Source organism: Anser brachyrhynchus, assembly GCF_964034855.1.
Source record: "Anser brachyrhynchus genome assembly, chromosome: Z".
NCBI lineage: Eukaryota > Metazoa > Chordata > Aves > Anseriformes > Anatidae > Anser > Anser brachyrhynchus.
Window position 1 is genome coordinate 63,861,138 of NC_137697.1, and position 15,854 is coordinate 63,876,991.

General features: G+C 39.5%; 1 protein-coding gene across 2 annotated transcripts; it reads left to right on the top strand.

Annotated features, from left to right (window-relative positions):
• The first annotated feature begins 2,285 nt into the window (after positions 1 to 2,285).
• GTF2H2 (general transcription factor IIH subunit 2) lies at positions 2,286 to 15,842 on the top strand. Of its 2 annotated transcripts, XM_080574921.1 has the most exons (16): positions 2,289 to 2,804; positions 2,890 to 2,967; positions 4,139 to 4,175; positions 4,868 to 4,954; positions 5,747 to 5,797; positions 6,268 to 6,322; positions 6,966 to 7,071; positions 8,037 to 8,127; positions 8,284 to 8,371; positions 8,932 to 9,039; positions 10,245 to 10,308; positions 11,174 to 11,277; positions 14,528 to 14,630; positions 14,927 to 14,966; positions 15,349 to 15,456; positions 15,536 to 15,842. In XM_080574921.1, exons 1-16 carry the CDS (start codon positions 2,749 to 2,751, stop codon positions 15,593 to 15,595), a joined length of 1,236 nt encoding a protein of 411 aa, XP_080431047.1. In that variant the 5' UTR covers positions 2,289 to 2,748; the 3' UTR covers positions 15,596 to 15,842. The 2 variants fall into 2 exon arrangements, with proteins under 2 accessions (XP_080431048.1, XP_080431047.1); XM_080574922.1 differs by lacking the exon at positions 14,927 to 14,966 and having other exon boundaries at positions 2,286 to 2,804; positions 15,349 to 15,842.
• The last annotated feature ends 12 nt before the right edge of the window (positions 15,843 to 15,854 follow it).

Below are 15,854 nucleotides of genomic sequence, written 5' to 3' on the forward strand. Positions count from 1 at the left end.
GCCAATCCATCCTACAGCAGCACAGCAGTCTTGTCTTCTCAAGCAATGTGACATTAATTCATACAGATGAAAACACATTTATTTAAACAAGTCATTCTCTAACTAGTGCTGTTGTAATGTAGGGACCATGTTGTCATCATTTGTCATCATCTGATGTGATACTAGTGCAGAATTTTTTGTCAATTGTTTGCCACATTGTTAAATGTGGTTTTAAAACCTTTACTACAGTAGTTGTAAAAGGTGGTTAGTTAACATCTGTAAACATAACGGTGCTTTTTCAGTGTGAGAAGCACAACCAAACTGTCTTCTGTTTGCCTATGAAGATAATTGAAGATAATAATTAATTGTATGCTTGGAAAAGAGAGAAACAGTAAAGGTAAAAGAAACCTGAGTGATCACAGAATATCTGAGTTGGAAAGGACCCGCAAGGATCATTGAGTCCAACTCCTGGGTGCCTAAAGGACCACCCCAAAAAAAAAAAAAAAAAAAAAAAACAACTTCAAAATATGTTTCTGCTCTCCCTGAGAAAATTCCTGCCAGAACCATTGAGAGGAACACTAGAACACTAGGTGGCTGAAGGTCAAGTAGCGTAATTATTGCCCAACCCGCCATCCACCCAGTTCACAACCCAATACTCCTGAAGCCACTTGAGTTGTTCAGCTTGCTCATCCTCACTGTTATCTGGCTGAGTATCAACTTGAGACTAGTTTCCAATGGATCACATAGTATAAGAGCAATTGTGTGCAACTGTACATTCACTTCTCAGTACTTTGGACTATTTCTACCACATTTGGCAGAAGAGAAACAGACCCCAAAAATCTAGTTTTAATTTAATAAAAATGTATATTTCTACTTGTGTTCCAACGCAAATGTTTCATTGTGAAATTACCTGCCACTAAATGAGTAACACATAAGAAACTCCACACAGAATACTACAATCCTTGAGAAAAAAGGTTTTACGTTTTTGCTTCCAGTAAGATGCCTGGTCTGAAGGAGGTCTCTAACCAGCAGCAGCAGCAGATCATCGCTAAACTGCATCCATTCACTTAACAAAGAGTAGCTTAAATATACAATGGGCTGTATTTCTTACAAGCAGAAGAGGACTGGCATTTTGGGGATGAGAGAAATCAGCTGGTACTTGCATTTTTAAAACCAGGCAGGGATAGGAGCTGGAGTTTTAAATGGTAAGTAGTGAAAAGCTACATCATGTGCAATTAACACAGGAGCAATAAGCACCCTGGTGCCATGGAATCTCAACACCCCAGCCTGCTTTTGAAATGCAACTGGGAGTTAACTGTTGTATTGGGTTTACATGGCAAGGTTTTCGTACCAGGGGGGCTGCAGGGGTGGCCTCTGTGAAGCTGTCCCATGTTAGACAAGGGCCAGTTTCAGCTGGCTCCAAAGGGACCTGCTGCTGGCCAGAGCCAAACCAGTAAGTGATGTTTGTGCCTCTGGGAGAACAGATTTAAGGAATAGAAAGAATTTCTGTGCAACAGTGGCTGGGAGAGAGGGGTGAGAGCCAGCCCTGCAGCCCCCAAGGGCAGTGCAGCAGGAGGGCAGGAGGTGCTCCAGGCACGCAGCAGCAGTTCCCCTGCGGCCTGTGGAGGAGCCCCCGGTGGAGCAGGTGGATGTGGCCTGGAGGAGGCTGCGGCCCATGGAGAGCCCCCGCAGGAGCAGGCCCCGGGCCGGAGCTGCAGCCCGTGGAGAGGAGCCCACGCAGGAGCAGGGGGTCTGGGGGGAGCTGCCGCCCACCCGGGGGGGACCCGTGCTGGAGCAGTTTGCTCCTGGGGGATGGACCCCGTGGTACGGAGCCATGTGGGAGCAGTTCTTGAAGAGCTGCTGCCTGTGGGCAGCCCCTGCAGGATCAGTTCGGGAAGGACGGCATCCCGTGGGAGGGACCCCACGGGGAGCAGGGGCAGAAAGCGACCAGAGAGTGGTGGAGATGAAGCGTCAGGGACTGACTGCAGCCCCCATTCCCTGTTCCCCTGCACCGGTTGTGGGGGAGGTGGATGGTGAGAAGAGGGTGGATGGGGGGAATGTGTTAGTACTTTGCTTTTAGTTTCTCACTGCACTAGCTTGCTAGTAGTAGGTAATAAACTATTAATCTCCCTATGCTAAGTCTGTTTTGCCTGTGACGATAACTGCTGAGCGATCTCCCTGTACTTATCCCAACCCCTGAGCCCTTTCCACCGCATTTTCTCCCCTTTCCCTTTGAGCAGAGGCAGTGAGAGCGGTTGTGGCTGATCTCGGCTGCCCATCTGGGCAAACCACCCCAGCTGCCCGCACTGACAGCTCAGCTCACTGCAAGAAACCCGCCAGCAGCGCACAGCGGCGAGAGGGGCCGGCGGCAGCCGGACAGAGGCGTGCTTGCGGAACGCCCCTCTCCTGGTCGCCGGGACCCTTCCCCGGCCGCTGACATTGCCCCAAGGGGTTTAGGGGAAGGCACAGCCCGGGGGAAAGTCCGCCGGAACGGTCGATGCGCGGCACGGGCGGCGGCCGGCGGGGCCCGGCGGCGGCACCGCGGCGGAGGGGAGCGGGGTGGCGCTTCCGTGCGCGGCCGGAGGGTGGTGGCGGGTGGAGCGTGAGGTGCGGTGGGGCTCGCACCCGTCCCCGGGGCACCCTCGGGTCCTGCCCCGTCCTGTCCCGTCTCCACAGCCCCCTCAGCCCGCTCCGCAGAGGCGTCTCTGTCGGCGGCAGACGTGCCCGCATTTCCTCGTCCCGCCGTGCTGTCAGGGCAGGGCCGCGGCCATGGATGAGGAGCCTGAAAGGACCAAGCGCTGGGAAGGAGGCTACGAGAGAACATGGTGGGTGCTGCCTTCCCTGCCTTCCCGGCCCCGGGGAGCACGGGGGAGGCCTCCCTCGTGCTCAGGCACCGGCTGTTTTGTGCAGGGAGATCCTCAAGGAGGACGAATCGGGATCGCTGAAAGCGACCATCGAGGACATTCTGTTCAAGGCAAAGAGGAAAAGGTACTGGTATCGCCCCAGGCATGCCTGAAGTGCTACTTTTGCTTTGGCCCTGGCAAGGACGTACTCGTTCTGAAATGGGGTCTGCGGGGTAGATGGTGTCAGCGTGCCTGACAAACATGCTTGTGGCCTCTTGCATTCAGGCCTCTAGACTCCTGCTTATGACCTGCTATTGATTGACAGTGCCTGTCAATCAAGAAGAAAAATAGTTAATCTTATCTTCATTATTATTTTTTTCTAAGACTGAATGCATTTATGCTAGATACTTCAGATGTGTGCTAGCTGAAAGGTCAGGGCTTACTCTGATGGAACACTGTGTAAAGCTTTGTGATTGCTCTCCTGTGAAAACAGGCTAAGAGAGCTGGGGACATTCAGTCTGGAGAAAAGAAGGATCTGGGGAGACCTCATTGTACCTTTTCAGTACCTAAAGAGGGCTTATAAAAAAGATGGAGAAGGAATCATTACTCAGGTAGATAATGATAGGATAAGGGGGTATGGTCTTAAACTAAGAGGGTAGATTTAGACTAGACATTAGGAGGAAATGCTTCACACAGAGAGTGGTGAGGCAGTGGAACAGGTTGCCTAGAGAGGCTGTGGATGCTCCACCCCTGGAGGTGTTCAAGGCCGGGTTGGATGAGGCCCTGAGCAACCTGATCTAGTGGGTGGCATGCCTACCTATGGCAGGGGATTGGAACTGGATGATCTTTAAGGTCCCTTCCAACCTGAGCATTCTGTTATTGCAGTAATTGGATTGATTAGAGAAAATCCTTCAAAGTTTTTTTTAATATACAAAACATGTTTCAAGCTGTTTGTTGGTATGATGGTATCAGATTTTTGTTTAAATTTCTCAGAAAAAAATGTTAGATAAAATCTGAGTTTTTTTTTTCAGGCTACATTAAAGTATTCAATGCCATGTAAAAAATTCGAAGTTAAACCTCGTGGCAAGAACTGTATTTTTATTTTTATTTTTATTTTTTGAGAGGCATGAAATCAGTTTATAATTAATGGTTGACTTTATAATTTCACCTTTTGCATTTTTTCAATGGAAGTAAGTGTCCATGGTTTATGGTTGCTTTATATTTTCCCAAACTCCAGTGTTGGATTTGTTTCAGAGTTTTTTTTAGGCACTATTCATTCACTTGCAGCTTACATAACTTTCTGTGTGTTTTAATAGACTCTACAAACACCATGGACAAGTTCGACTGGGAATGGTATGTTAATGTCTTACCTTGAATGTCTTGAGTCCAAAACTGCCTGAGTAGAGGTGGTATGCCTAACTAGAAGTAGCTTTTGCTGACTTAATGTGCTTGAGACCAAAGTTTGCATTCTCCATCATGCAGTCTTTTCTAAACACTTTTTGGTGCTCAGTGGCAGCGTGGGGTGTGAAGCATCAGTAACTTTGGTGGTTGAGGTGTGGTGTGTTCACTGCTGTATCAGGGTGTGCTCTGTGGCTGCAGTCAGGTTGCAAACACTTGCTCAATTGAATTTTCTCCATGTGAAAAAACGTGTGTAATTTTAATGAGTTGTAGATGACGTTATTGTGTTATGCAACACTGAAGTCTTCAGATAAAGAGATTAAATGTGTGCAAACTATGCTTATTTTGTCGCTTATTTTCAGAGATAAAGAGTGGTGGGTGTTTTTCAAGATGGACTTTTGTTTCGTTTCAAAGGAGAAATGGAAAAATGCATGACTTTTTTCAGTTGCTGTTTATGGTATAGTCCTAAAAGTAGTGGTTCAGCTCTGTTCTAAATTTTCCCTGTTTGAAGGAGGAAGTTCTTGCTTTTCTAAGTAAATAAAATAATGAACTGTTCATTAAATATCTGTTCTGTGAGTAGTAAAACTTGATCCTTCTGTTAAAATGTGAACCTGATGTAGAATTAACATTTTATGTTGATAATGCAGATGCGTCACCTTTATGTGGTTGTTGATGGATCAAGGACTATGGAGGACCAGGATTTAAAACCAAACAGACTTACCTGCACTTTGAAGGTATTTCCATACAGAAATTTTTTCTCTTTATTAATCTACTGTTTCTATGTAAATCAATTCCATTTTGCGTTTAAAAGAAAGGCAGCCTCCTGCAATTGTTTTTTTTTTTTTTTTACATAGCCTTATCTCTCCTCTCATCCCTACTGTTTATTTCCCTTTTCTTTGTTGCTAACCTGTAATTTTCCTAGGGCAGTTTGGCTTTGTTTTTTTGAATAGCAAAAGCTGTATGACATTAGTGTGCCTTGCAGGAGTATACAGCAGAAACAGTAAAACACTTCTGCAGTGTGGTAGCTAAGATGAAATGTTGTCTGTAATAATGAATGGAAGAAGAACAAACATGCTTTCATTATACATTCAGAATTTTTTTCTTACCATGGTGTTTTCATAAATTCTGATTTGAATGGATTTTAGACAGGATTTGGATTGCTACTTCAGATTGTATAGGGCTTGAACTGCACGCACAGTGTCATTAGAGAAAGTCATAATACAAACCATTAAACTCCTCTGTTTTATAGATTTTGTACAGTTTTATGCTTTTTGGTATATCTTAAACCTCCATTTGAACAAACACTGATCTAGAGCTTCAGCATATGAAACAAATTTACTTTACAAAGGTAACATAGGAAGGAGAAGGGTGGAAAGGCTTGGGCAAAAGGAAGAAAGTGAAAGGGATGGGCTTTTTCCCAATTAAAAAAAAAATAACAATACTGAATGTTTTGCAGTTACCAATTACTTAGTATATGTGAAGCAAAACTGTATTTTGTTTTTAACAGTCTCAGTTTTTCTTTATAGTTACTGGAATATTTTGTTGAAGAGTACTTTGACCAAAATCCTATTAGTCAGGTGAGTACAACCATGCAAGAAACAGGTAACAGAAATCTGTAAAAGTTACTTTTAGTTTTAATATTCTCTAGTAAACTTTTCAGTTGCTAGGTTACTTTCCACTCTTTTATCATCAGTCTAATGAAATTATTGGTTTTGCAAGAACCAGTGGAAGTAAGAACTCATCTATTCTTTTCCTACATTCCTAAACATAAATCCTAACACAGAAGTCTCAATTATATTTTACTTCAGATATTTGGAATTAAAAAAAAAAAAAAATGTTCCTTGTTGCAAAAGTAAATTGAAAGTACAGGAACATGGGTTAACTGATCCATAGCGTTGTGGTGTTGCTGTTACACGTTCAGGAAAGCTTGTGTAGTTAAATAATTGTTGATCTATAAAGAAGTATGAAGCAAAACATAGCAGAGTTGTAAATCAATGTATTTTTAAACTCATTAAGAAAAGTTCTGTCTTTTTGTTTCCCCCTCCAGATGGGCTTAATTGTAACCAAGAGTAAAAGAGCTGAAAAAATGACAGAACTTTCAGGTAGGGATGTGTTATCTTTTTAAAAAACTTAAGATCTGTTGTCAGTATAGTTAATTTCTCAACCCATTGATTAATTTTGTATTTGTTGACATCTGTGCATTTCTTGAGATTTGACAGGATGTTATGAAGCAAGGTTTCTTGAGTTCCTGCCTTCTGTCACTAGCAAGCTATGTGTTTTCAGAGATGTAGTTTTAAATCTTGTCTCTTTATCTACCTGTAAAACTCGAGCAACTTTATTGAAGAGTTGGAGAATTCCTTAGTGCTTAAAGTTACTTTGAGGATAACAGTGTTTCAATGGAGGCAGAACTCATTTTACTCTTTGTGAGACAGTTTTCACTGTGATTTTTTGTTCATGTGAAACGCTTAGCAATATACAATGATTTTCTTCCTCTTTGGCTTCTTAAAGTTTTTAGCAATTGAATATTTGTGGAGTAAATGTCTTTTTGTTGTTGATACATTGTTTTCCACATTCTGATCGAGAGGTCGAATTCTAAGGATAGACTTTGAAGTCATAGTTTGAAAACTGTTTCTGTACAAGTATACTTATAAAACTCATAAAATATACTCATCGCTCATAAAATATAAAGTTTAAATACATAAATTCCTTTAACACATTACTTTGAACTGTTTTATTCGCTCACAGGTAACTCAAAAAAGCACATAATTGCTCTGAAGAAAGCAGTGGATATGAACTGCCATGGAGAACCGTCTCTATATAATTCCCTAAATTTGGCCATGCAGACTTTAAAGTTAGTTTGTAAACATGTTTTTGTGTTTGTTTTTTGTTTCCCATAGTCATTATAATGCTGATTGTGAATTTTTGAGGGGACAGAGACAGTTTTTTATTGTGTTTTTTTTGTTTTGTTCTTATTCACGTTTGATGTTGTTTGCTCTTTAGAAGTAGTTTCTTGCATTGTACTGGCATGAGTCTTTAAAAGGTGGCTTTACATCCTCTTAGAATACTCACTGATAACTTGTAAGCTGATAGCATATTTAACTTTCTAACACAAGACATTTCTGTTCAGAGATGTGCTTCTTACAGGAAGCAACAATATTTTAGAAAGAAATAGTTGATGTTAGGTTGTGTATAAATATAGGGATGAAAGACCCTGCAATGAATTTTTACGAGCGAGCTAAGGAATGAGACAGCAGAGTTTGGGATTAATAATGGTAAGAGACCACTAAAATAAATAAGTTTGAATCTGATAGAAGTTTTGACAGACTTCAGAAAAGTAGACCTTTAAGTAGGTTAGATTTACAAACTTTATTCGCTGTGTGAGTCAATGTCACAAAAATTATCTGAAGGACTAGTTGAAAGAGAGTTTTCAATTAAGAAGTAAGAGGAAAGAAAGGAGTTAATAGATTTACATCTATAAACTGATCAGAGATTTTTAAGAAGTTAGGAAGACTTACTACAGTGGTGCTAGTTTGGAGGTTAATTTAACCTGTGAGAGTACAGATAAGGTACAGGGATAACTTAAACATTAGCACAAACAATTTGATAACAATTACATAATCAAATCTTGTATATTAGAGAAAGTCTTGGGTTTTAGAAAGTGAAACTCTGGTGCTCAGGAGCTTACAAGAGTTTTTCTTAGTTTATAGGCAACTTCCTATCATGTCATCTTCTGACTTTAGTACATTGAAGTCCTTGAAACTTTAGCATACATATAGCGTGGTGTACAGAATTCAATTAACCATATGCTTTCTTTAGGCACATGCCAGGACATACAAGCAGAGAGGTTTTGATAGTCTTCAGCAGTCTGACAACATGTGATCCAACCAACATCTATGATCTAGTTAAGGTACAGAAGTGAAGTTTGGCTACTACTTTGAACCTCCAAGCTGTTAGACTAAAAACAGACAGTTGCAGTGTCATCACCAGTAAGTTTTTGTTTAAAACTTCTAACCTTTATTGTTCAGCATACGAATTTGATTATTCTTTCTTTTTCCACATGAAGTGTTTAAAAGCAGTTAAGATCAGAGTGTCTGTCATCAGTCTAAGTGCTGAAGTTCGAGTTTGTACAGTACTTGCCCGGGAAACTGGTGGTATGTATCTGAAGTTTTATAGTTATACTAATAAAATAAGTTTAAAATCAAAATTAAGTAATTAGTTGGTAATTTTCTTCAGTGCATGTTGGCGTTAAAGAATGAATGTTCTGTCATGCTAGCAGAAAATTGAAGGGCTTCTCAAATCTGTGAAGGATAGTATTCAGTGAAATAATACAAGCTGCTAGATGTATCTGTGGAGAGAAGAAATGTGTCTTAAAGCAGGCTTCTACCTATAAAATTGTAAGATGTGGAACTTAGTGCAACATGTTAATATCAGTTACTAAAAAAGTAGCTCTTACAATATAATTACTACAGAGTAATGTTGACGAAAATAATAAGGGCCCTGTAAGTAAACATTGATGTATTAGTTTTAAAACTTCTTTTCAGAAGGATTTCCAAGATTATTTTTCAGATTTCTTTAAGAAAAAAAATAAAAATCTTTTTTTTTTCTGAGTTGTCTTTGTACGTAAGTTGTTGTTTTCTGTTATTTGTAGAATATGTTTGCATTACTTACCTGGTCATAATATGAGAGTAACACATTTCTTTCCTCATGACAGGAACATACCATGTTATTTTAGATGAAAGTCATTATAAGGAACTGCTAATGCATCATGTTAGTCCTCCACCTGCCAGTTCAAGTTCCGAGTGCTCCCTTATTCGAATGGGTAGGATATGGTTTTGTTGCAGTCCTGGTGCAAGATCTGTAAATCTGTCTTTTTCTGCCCTTGTATTTTCTGTTTTAAAGCAAAACAAATGGTTTTGCTCATTTTTTTGCACATTTTTTAAATGTAACTTTTATTTTGCTAAGTAGATTTTTATTTACTTAATATTGTTCCTACAAAGTAATAAGCATTTAAATAAAGAGAATAATTAGAACAAATAAGACAAATTATGCAACTGCAGTTGGAAGCAATAAGATGAAATAACACTGACTGTATAGTAACTGGTGTGAATATAAAGTTTAAAAGAAAATGATGAAAAACTGTATTTTATTCTCCCTCAGTATTTACCCCTGCACAAGGCAACCTTTACAGAAGGTTAATGGTTGTACAAGGCAACCATTAATTGGCTGCAAGACCCTTCTATTTGGACATGTAGTATATAGTTTGTTAGGACCACTGTTGTGGTGGTCTTTCTTTCAACAAATGGATTAGGTGCCTTTTCTTCTCCTGATGTATTTCTCAATAAATTTAAGCCTGGAGTTAAACTAGAATAGCAACACTATTACGACTGATTAGAGCATTAATTTCTCATCCATGCATTTTCATAGATAAGAATATATTTATACATAGATTTAAATACTGAAGCAATTTACTCTTTGGAAATAAAACCTAGTAAGTAGTGAAAATAATCTGGCTATTTGAGATGATCTGTAAAAAAAAAAAAAATAGTTGACATAGAAAGACCAGTGTCTTCTACAGCCTCTGTGAAGTGCTATAGTCTCATCTGTCATCATACAGTACTTGGAAGAAGAATATGTTCTTGGTGTGTGCATATTAAAGTATTTTTGCCTTAATAAGAAATCACTGTTCAAGCAAACATTCTTGTAGTGCTCCTTCTGCTTTCCTACTGTTGTACATCATCATCTTTTTTAACTGTTACTCAAAAACTGGCTCCAATGAGTTTAAGTTAATATAAAGTTTATGAAAAGCTGTTTCATTTTTTACAGCTGGGGAAAATAAAGGATTTGTTGGTGAATGTAGGTAGAGAATGTTAGGAAAACTTGCTCCCTGGTAAGAGTGCCTTGCTTCCTATAACAACGAACAAAAAAAGAGATTCACTAAGTGTTTAGGATAATCTTTGAAATTCTGCATTACCATAAGAAAATGGAATATTATTTTTATGTTTGAAATCAGACTTTTTTCTTCAGGTTTTCCTCAGCACACTATTGCTTCCCTCTCTGAGCAAGATGCAAAGCCATCCTTCAGCATGGCGTAAGTAGATTTAATTATAATTCAATAAACTGATTAGAATTCTAGGTTAGAATTCAAGTCATACTTGAATATACTTAGCCATATTTAGCAAATCTGATTTTCAGTGAAAATAATGCAAAATAACATGAAAAAGGACTAGCAAGTAATGTGTTGTGACTTTTCAGTAGAAATCTTGCTTTTATTTGCACATCCACTATGTGGCCATAGTTCTTTCTTTAAAATATTTTTTATAAAATTTGCATTTAGATTTTTTTTAAGATAGTAAATGGTTTTTAGGTACATTTATTCATACTACCAACTTTAAATGCATTTATTAATTCAAATATTTATATCGTTATAAAGATACAACAATGATAAAGAAGGGTATCATCTGTAATAAAGTTTTTTATTTATTTACCGAGGTGACATAAAAGGAAAATTTAAAACAGAGGCCTTGTTTGCTTGGTGTGCCAGTGCTCTTAATGAAAGGAATCATAGTCTTCAAGGATAATATGACAGTCTGAATTTTCAGAAGGAAACGGTCTGCTCTTTGAAAGAATAGGTACTAATGTACATCTTAAAGTCAGTACAGGCTGTTGGGAGGCGAGTAGGAATATTGATACGGATGTCTTGAATACCTTTTTTATAAAGTTTTATTGACTCTTTTACATGGGAAAATTTTGGTCTTTGTTCTGTTTCCATGGGAAAATGTGATTACTGATATTTTACCCATATTAGTAGTTTTCTGACACTTCCATACACTTGAAAGTGTTGTACAAAAGCTACAGTAACTGCTAAAACTATTTGTTTTGAGAACCATACATTTTTTCAGTTACGTAGCATCAGGTTGTTCTCTTACATATTTAATTGTCTGTCTTTGTTCCAGGCAATTGGAAAACAACAGTGAGCCAGGTCTTACGCTGGGTGGGTACTTCTGTCCCCAGTGCAGAGCAAAATACTCTGAACTTCCTGTGGAGTGCAAAATCTGTGGTGAGTAACAAGAGCAGGTGAGCAGATAGATGCATTATGTGTTAGTGATTAAGAGTTAAGGGGTGGAGAAATTTAACTGAACTTGGCAAATAAAGGACAGTTCTAGCTTAAGAAGCCTTCATTTGTGTCCTGGGATTTCAGCTTCATACAAGGGACTTTCCTGTACATACGAGGGACTATGCCTGTAATAATAAAACTTTATCATACAGGTAACAGTAAATAATCTTCTGTTGTTCATGTGCCTGTTTCTGAATTCCAGAGTGTGTGTAAAATTGATACTGACAAGGAAGAGCCTAGATGGAGCATATATGTATCTTATGTTAAATTTCATAGAATATATGTCTGCAGTAGTTGTATCAATTGTTGTTGCTGTTGTCGATTTCTGGGATCAAGGCGATGATGGAAGAGAAAGGCAAGAACACCAGAAACACTTGCTAATGAGCATACGTTGTACACAAATACAGCAAAACATAGTAAGTCGTAGGTGTTTTACTGCCCTCACATCAGTGAGTAACAGATATTTTGTTATTTGCCTGGATTGACCAAGTAACTGACAAGCTGTCATTCACATTTTTGGGAGAGATGAGATTGTTGTATGGAGGATGTTGAGGGAGGTTTATACACACCAAGATTTACTTGCAAGATCTGTAACTGATGGCTTACAGCCACCTTAATAGCAGGAGTTGTTTTCGGGGAAAATAAACATAAAGGAGTTGGCAGATGGAGTGAGGGGATGATGGAGTGAGGAAGGAAAAGCAAAAACTCTCCTCACTGGCCAACTACATGGAAAAACAGGGTCTGCAAGATAGGTGTCCTCTTCAGGATGCCTTCTCCAGTACAGCAGGTGCTTCCCACCTAGTAGGTTGTCATAGTGACTGTATTGTTTAATCAGGATCAAAGAAAGCCATTCAGCCTTGCAAAGCTTAACAGACTGCAAACAGTGGTGCTTGTCCCTGCTCAGTGAGGGTGGGAGGAAGGATTAGCATCTTTTGTAGTAGTAGTATTATGTGAGCAATAGCGATCCACCTGTTAACTTCCACAGGCATATGACTAAAACATGATAAGTCTAATCAAGATACTGTATTTGGCAACAGGGTGAAATAATTCTAGTTTGGAATTGTTATAAACGAAGATACAACTCAATCTGAATTTAGTAATATTTATAAAAGGCAAGTAAACAGCGCTGGGTGTGCAGGGAGTCTACGCTCTACCAAAACGCACACACACCCATCGAACTTTCTAAATATATAGAACATTGCTTTTACATATTCATAAGAAACCTGAATACACCTATACATATGTACAATCAGAAAAGGTATCAATTGAAACATAAACATGGCAAAGTTTTCTGAATTCTGGCAAGTGTTTAACAAACAATCCTTTAAGTCTATTATTATTAGTGTCCATGACTGGGGAGCATAGTTGGAGTTGGTAATCCTGGTTGAAGTGCTCCCATATCTTCCATGACTTCATTAATTTTTCTCAGATCATGTAACAGTCTCCATTTTCCATTCCTTTTCTTGATTACAAACACCGGAGAGTTCCAGGGCTAGTTGTGGGTACAATATGTCGCGCTTTAAGTTGTTAAGCAACTTGGCCTTCGGGCCTTATGTATCCTATTCCTCCCGGATCGAAGGGAAACAGATCTGGCTCCTTTTCAGGGCCTGGATCAAAAGGAACGCCCAGCTCACCGGGGGCGTAACAGCAAAGGCCTGCGATGGCGGTAGCGGCGGGGGGGGCCAATAGTGTAGCAGAAGGATCAGTGGACGAGCCCGCAGCTCCATCACTACCTGGCAAACCACAGGTTTCTGATTGTGGTCGCACATGGCTCTTTAAGGCCTCAGAGATTGCTCGCCAGGTGCCAAGCAATCCCACGGCAACCTTGTCCTCTCTAGTAGCCGAGTCCCACACCTTGACCTCAATTTGGTCCCATGTTTCAAGATCATAAACTGTCTGATTGTTAATAAAGGGAACAAGCTGTAAGGTTACCAGGACAGTCTTTGTTTCTAAGGACATATGATTCCCCATAGCACGCAACTGCTTACCTTCGGCCAGCAAAGGGCAGTTGTATGCGTGGGTCCATTTGTCTCAGCTTGAGCTTCCTTCCAGCTCCGGTGCGTCTATTTCCAGCAACTTTCTATATGAGCTTCTTTGAGCAGTTTGCTGAATTTGGCCGAACCTATCTTCATTAGGCGATCAATGTCTCTGTTCCTGTCCTGGTCCCTGTTCTGTTAGCCTGTCCCTGTTCCTGTTGTTCAGGTCCCTGTTTGTTTTCTTCGGGTCCCTGTTTGGGTGCCATTTGTGGCATAATGACCACACGGACACCAGGGTTCTTTTAGGATCAGTAACTGCTACTACTTTATTGATGACAGAACTTCATCATATCGTGTTGCATCCCATATTGAGAACAGGCTCCCTTCTTATACTATTCGCCCCACAGCAGTCCTTTTCCACTAACTCTTCATTGGTCAAACAACTTTGCCCGGCAACCAGCAAACCCCCAGCAACTTCCATGCCTTAATGGTGGGAGAAGAAGCAACCTGAGATGGCAAGGCATCTCCTGAATCACCCTTCTTTGTTCCCTCTAAACTCTTTACATTCCTGATGGCCTCATGGTAAGAGTCTGATGTTATCACTAACCATGGGGCTTGTTGACCCCCATGGCCACACTACCACATCTCCCCCTTCTTTATTATCAACAACCATCTTCTTGACACGAATTATTACTCCATATATTACAGAAAATTTTGGTATCAACATTAGTTTCATTTCAGCAACGTAATAGTGTAACTCAGAAATTCTTTATATCAGGAAGATATTCTCCACAACTGCAGCAGTCATCAGAACAATAACCTGAAAGTTTATTCCATGTGTGAGTGGGTGACAAAGAATTTTAGGCTAGCTCATGCTCCACTATAAGACTGTGTTAGCTTAAATAGGCCTATGGCATGCTTTGCCAGTGTTATAGCAGGCTGCAGTATTACCTTGTAGTGTGGCACCATATTGACTGGTTATCTAGTACAGCAGAACCATCACTGCCAATGATGAATTCTGCAACTAGAATTAATTGGAAGACTCTTCTATGATTGCATTTTAAGATGGAGATGAGAAACTTGTTAAGTTTTCAGCTCTGCGTTATAAATATATTTCTGAAGATTGACTTAAACCTTCTAATCAGAAATCTCAACAAAACAGAATCATTACTTGTAAATTTTCTCATATAATAATAGCAATGTATTTTTATTTGCAGGTCTTACATTAGTGTCTGCACCTCATCTAGCTCGATCTTACCATCACTTGTTCCCTTTGGATGCCTTTCAGGAAATTCCACTGGAAGAATATCAGGGAGAACGGTACTCAAAATTTATGATTGTGATAATATAAACTGTATCTTTGTTTTTCCTCACAGAAGTAAGAATATCTTGCAGTAGCTTTCATGCTGCTGGAGACACTTTTGAATGTTTGGTGATTTTTGGTCACCTCTGGCAAGAAGTGTTTCTAGTTACCATTAGCAGTTACCCTGTGTATCCAGTTGAATGGCCGAAATAGTTTCTATTAATGGTTATTATGTATGATTAAGATGTTTTTAAACACCACTATATATAATCTTGTTACTTTTTTCAGTTAAAAACCAAAATTTTTCTTCTAGGTATTGTCAAGGCTGCCATGGAGAAATCAAAGATCAAAATGTAAGTATGTTGAACTGCATTGGAACTTGCACTGAGATGTGTCACAAGTAGAGATAATCCTATTGACTATTTTTCTGAAGGCCAGAAAAATACTTGGGAAAGTTTTTATGATGGTAGAGTTCTCTGTCATAGTCATGCCTTTTAGACTGCAAAGGCTATACAAGTGTGGGAAGGGATTTCCTAAACTTGCATAAATAAGATTCTACTCCAAGCATTTGGAAGCTTCTGCAATGACTCAAGCTCAGCGTCTCAGACACCTTAATTCAGTTGGTTTTCTGTGATGCAATCTTGTTGTGCAAGTTGTCTTGATGGCAACTGTTGATCTACTATAGCGCTGTAATTTTCTTCTAATTTAACTTATTTCTCTATCTTTTCCACACAGGTTTATATATGTAAAGTATGCCAGAATGCATTTTGCGTGGAGTGCGACATGTTTGTTCATGATTCTCTGCACTGCTGTCCTGGCTGTATTCATGAGCACCCTGCTCCGGTATGTGTATGATGTCGTCTCTTTTTTAAAGACTGCCATGTCAGTTTCATTCTTGTGTAAATCCATTTTGTTTATTCAGCCTTGGCTTTCAGTGAGGTGCCTCAGAACAAGAAAGGCCTGGATGATTACAGAAGGATGAACATGGGTTTGAGAGCAAATCTTGTTTTTACTTAATGTATTAATGATTTTTACTTTTAATATATTCCTGAATTATCTGTATCTGATTTATTTTTAAAGTTCTGAGTTTTTCTGAGTGTTATTGTTGGTAACGTGTACATTTGTAAATGTAAAAGTGATAAAACTGGTTTGTATTTTAACGTGATGATTTGTGTTTGATTTGTTCAAAAAAAAGAAGCCCTGAAAATAAATTTTATCTATTGTTTTCAGTGGATGGTGAA

Coding starts and splice junctions, on each gene's coding strand:
- GTF2H2 (XM_080574922.1), top strand. CDS start 2,749: ATGGATGAGGAGCCTGAAAGGACCAAGCGCTGGGAAGGAGGCTACGAG. Junction 2,968..4,138: donor TTCAAGGCAAAGAGGAAAAG/GTACTGGTATCG, acceptor GTGTTTTAATAG/ACTCTACAAACACCATGGAC. Junction 4,955..5,746: donor GACTTACCTGCACTTTGAAG/GTATTTCCATAC, acceptor TTTTCTTTATAG/TTACTGGAATATTTTGTTGA.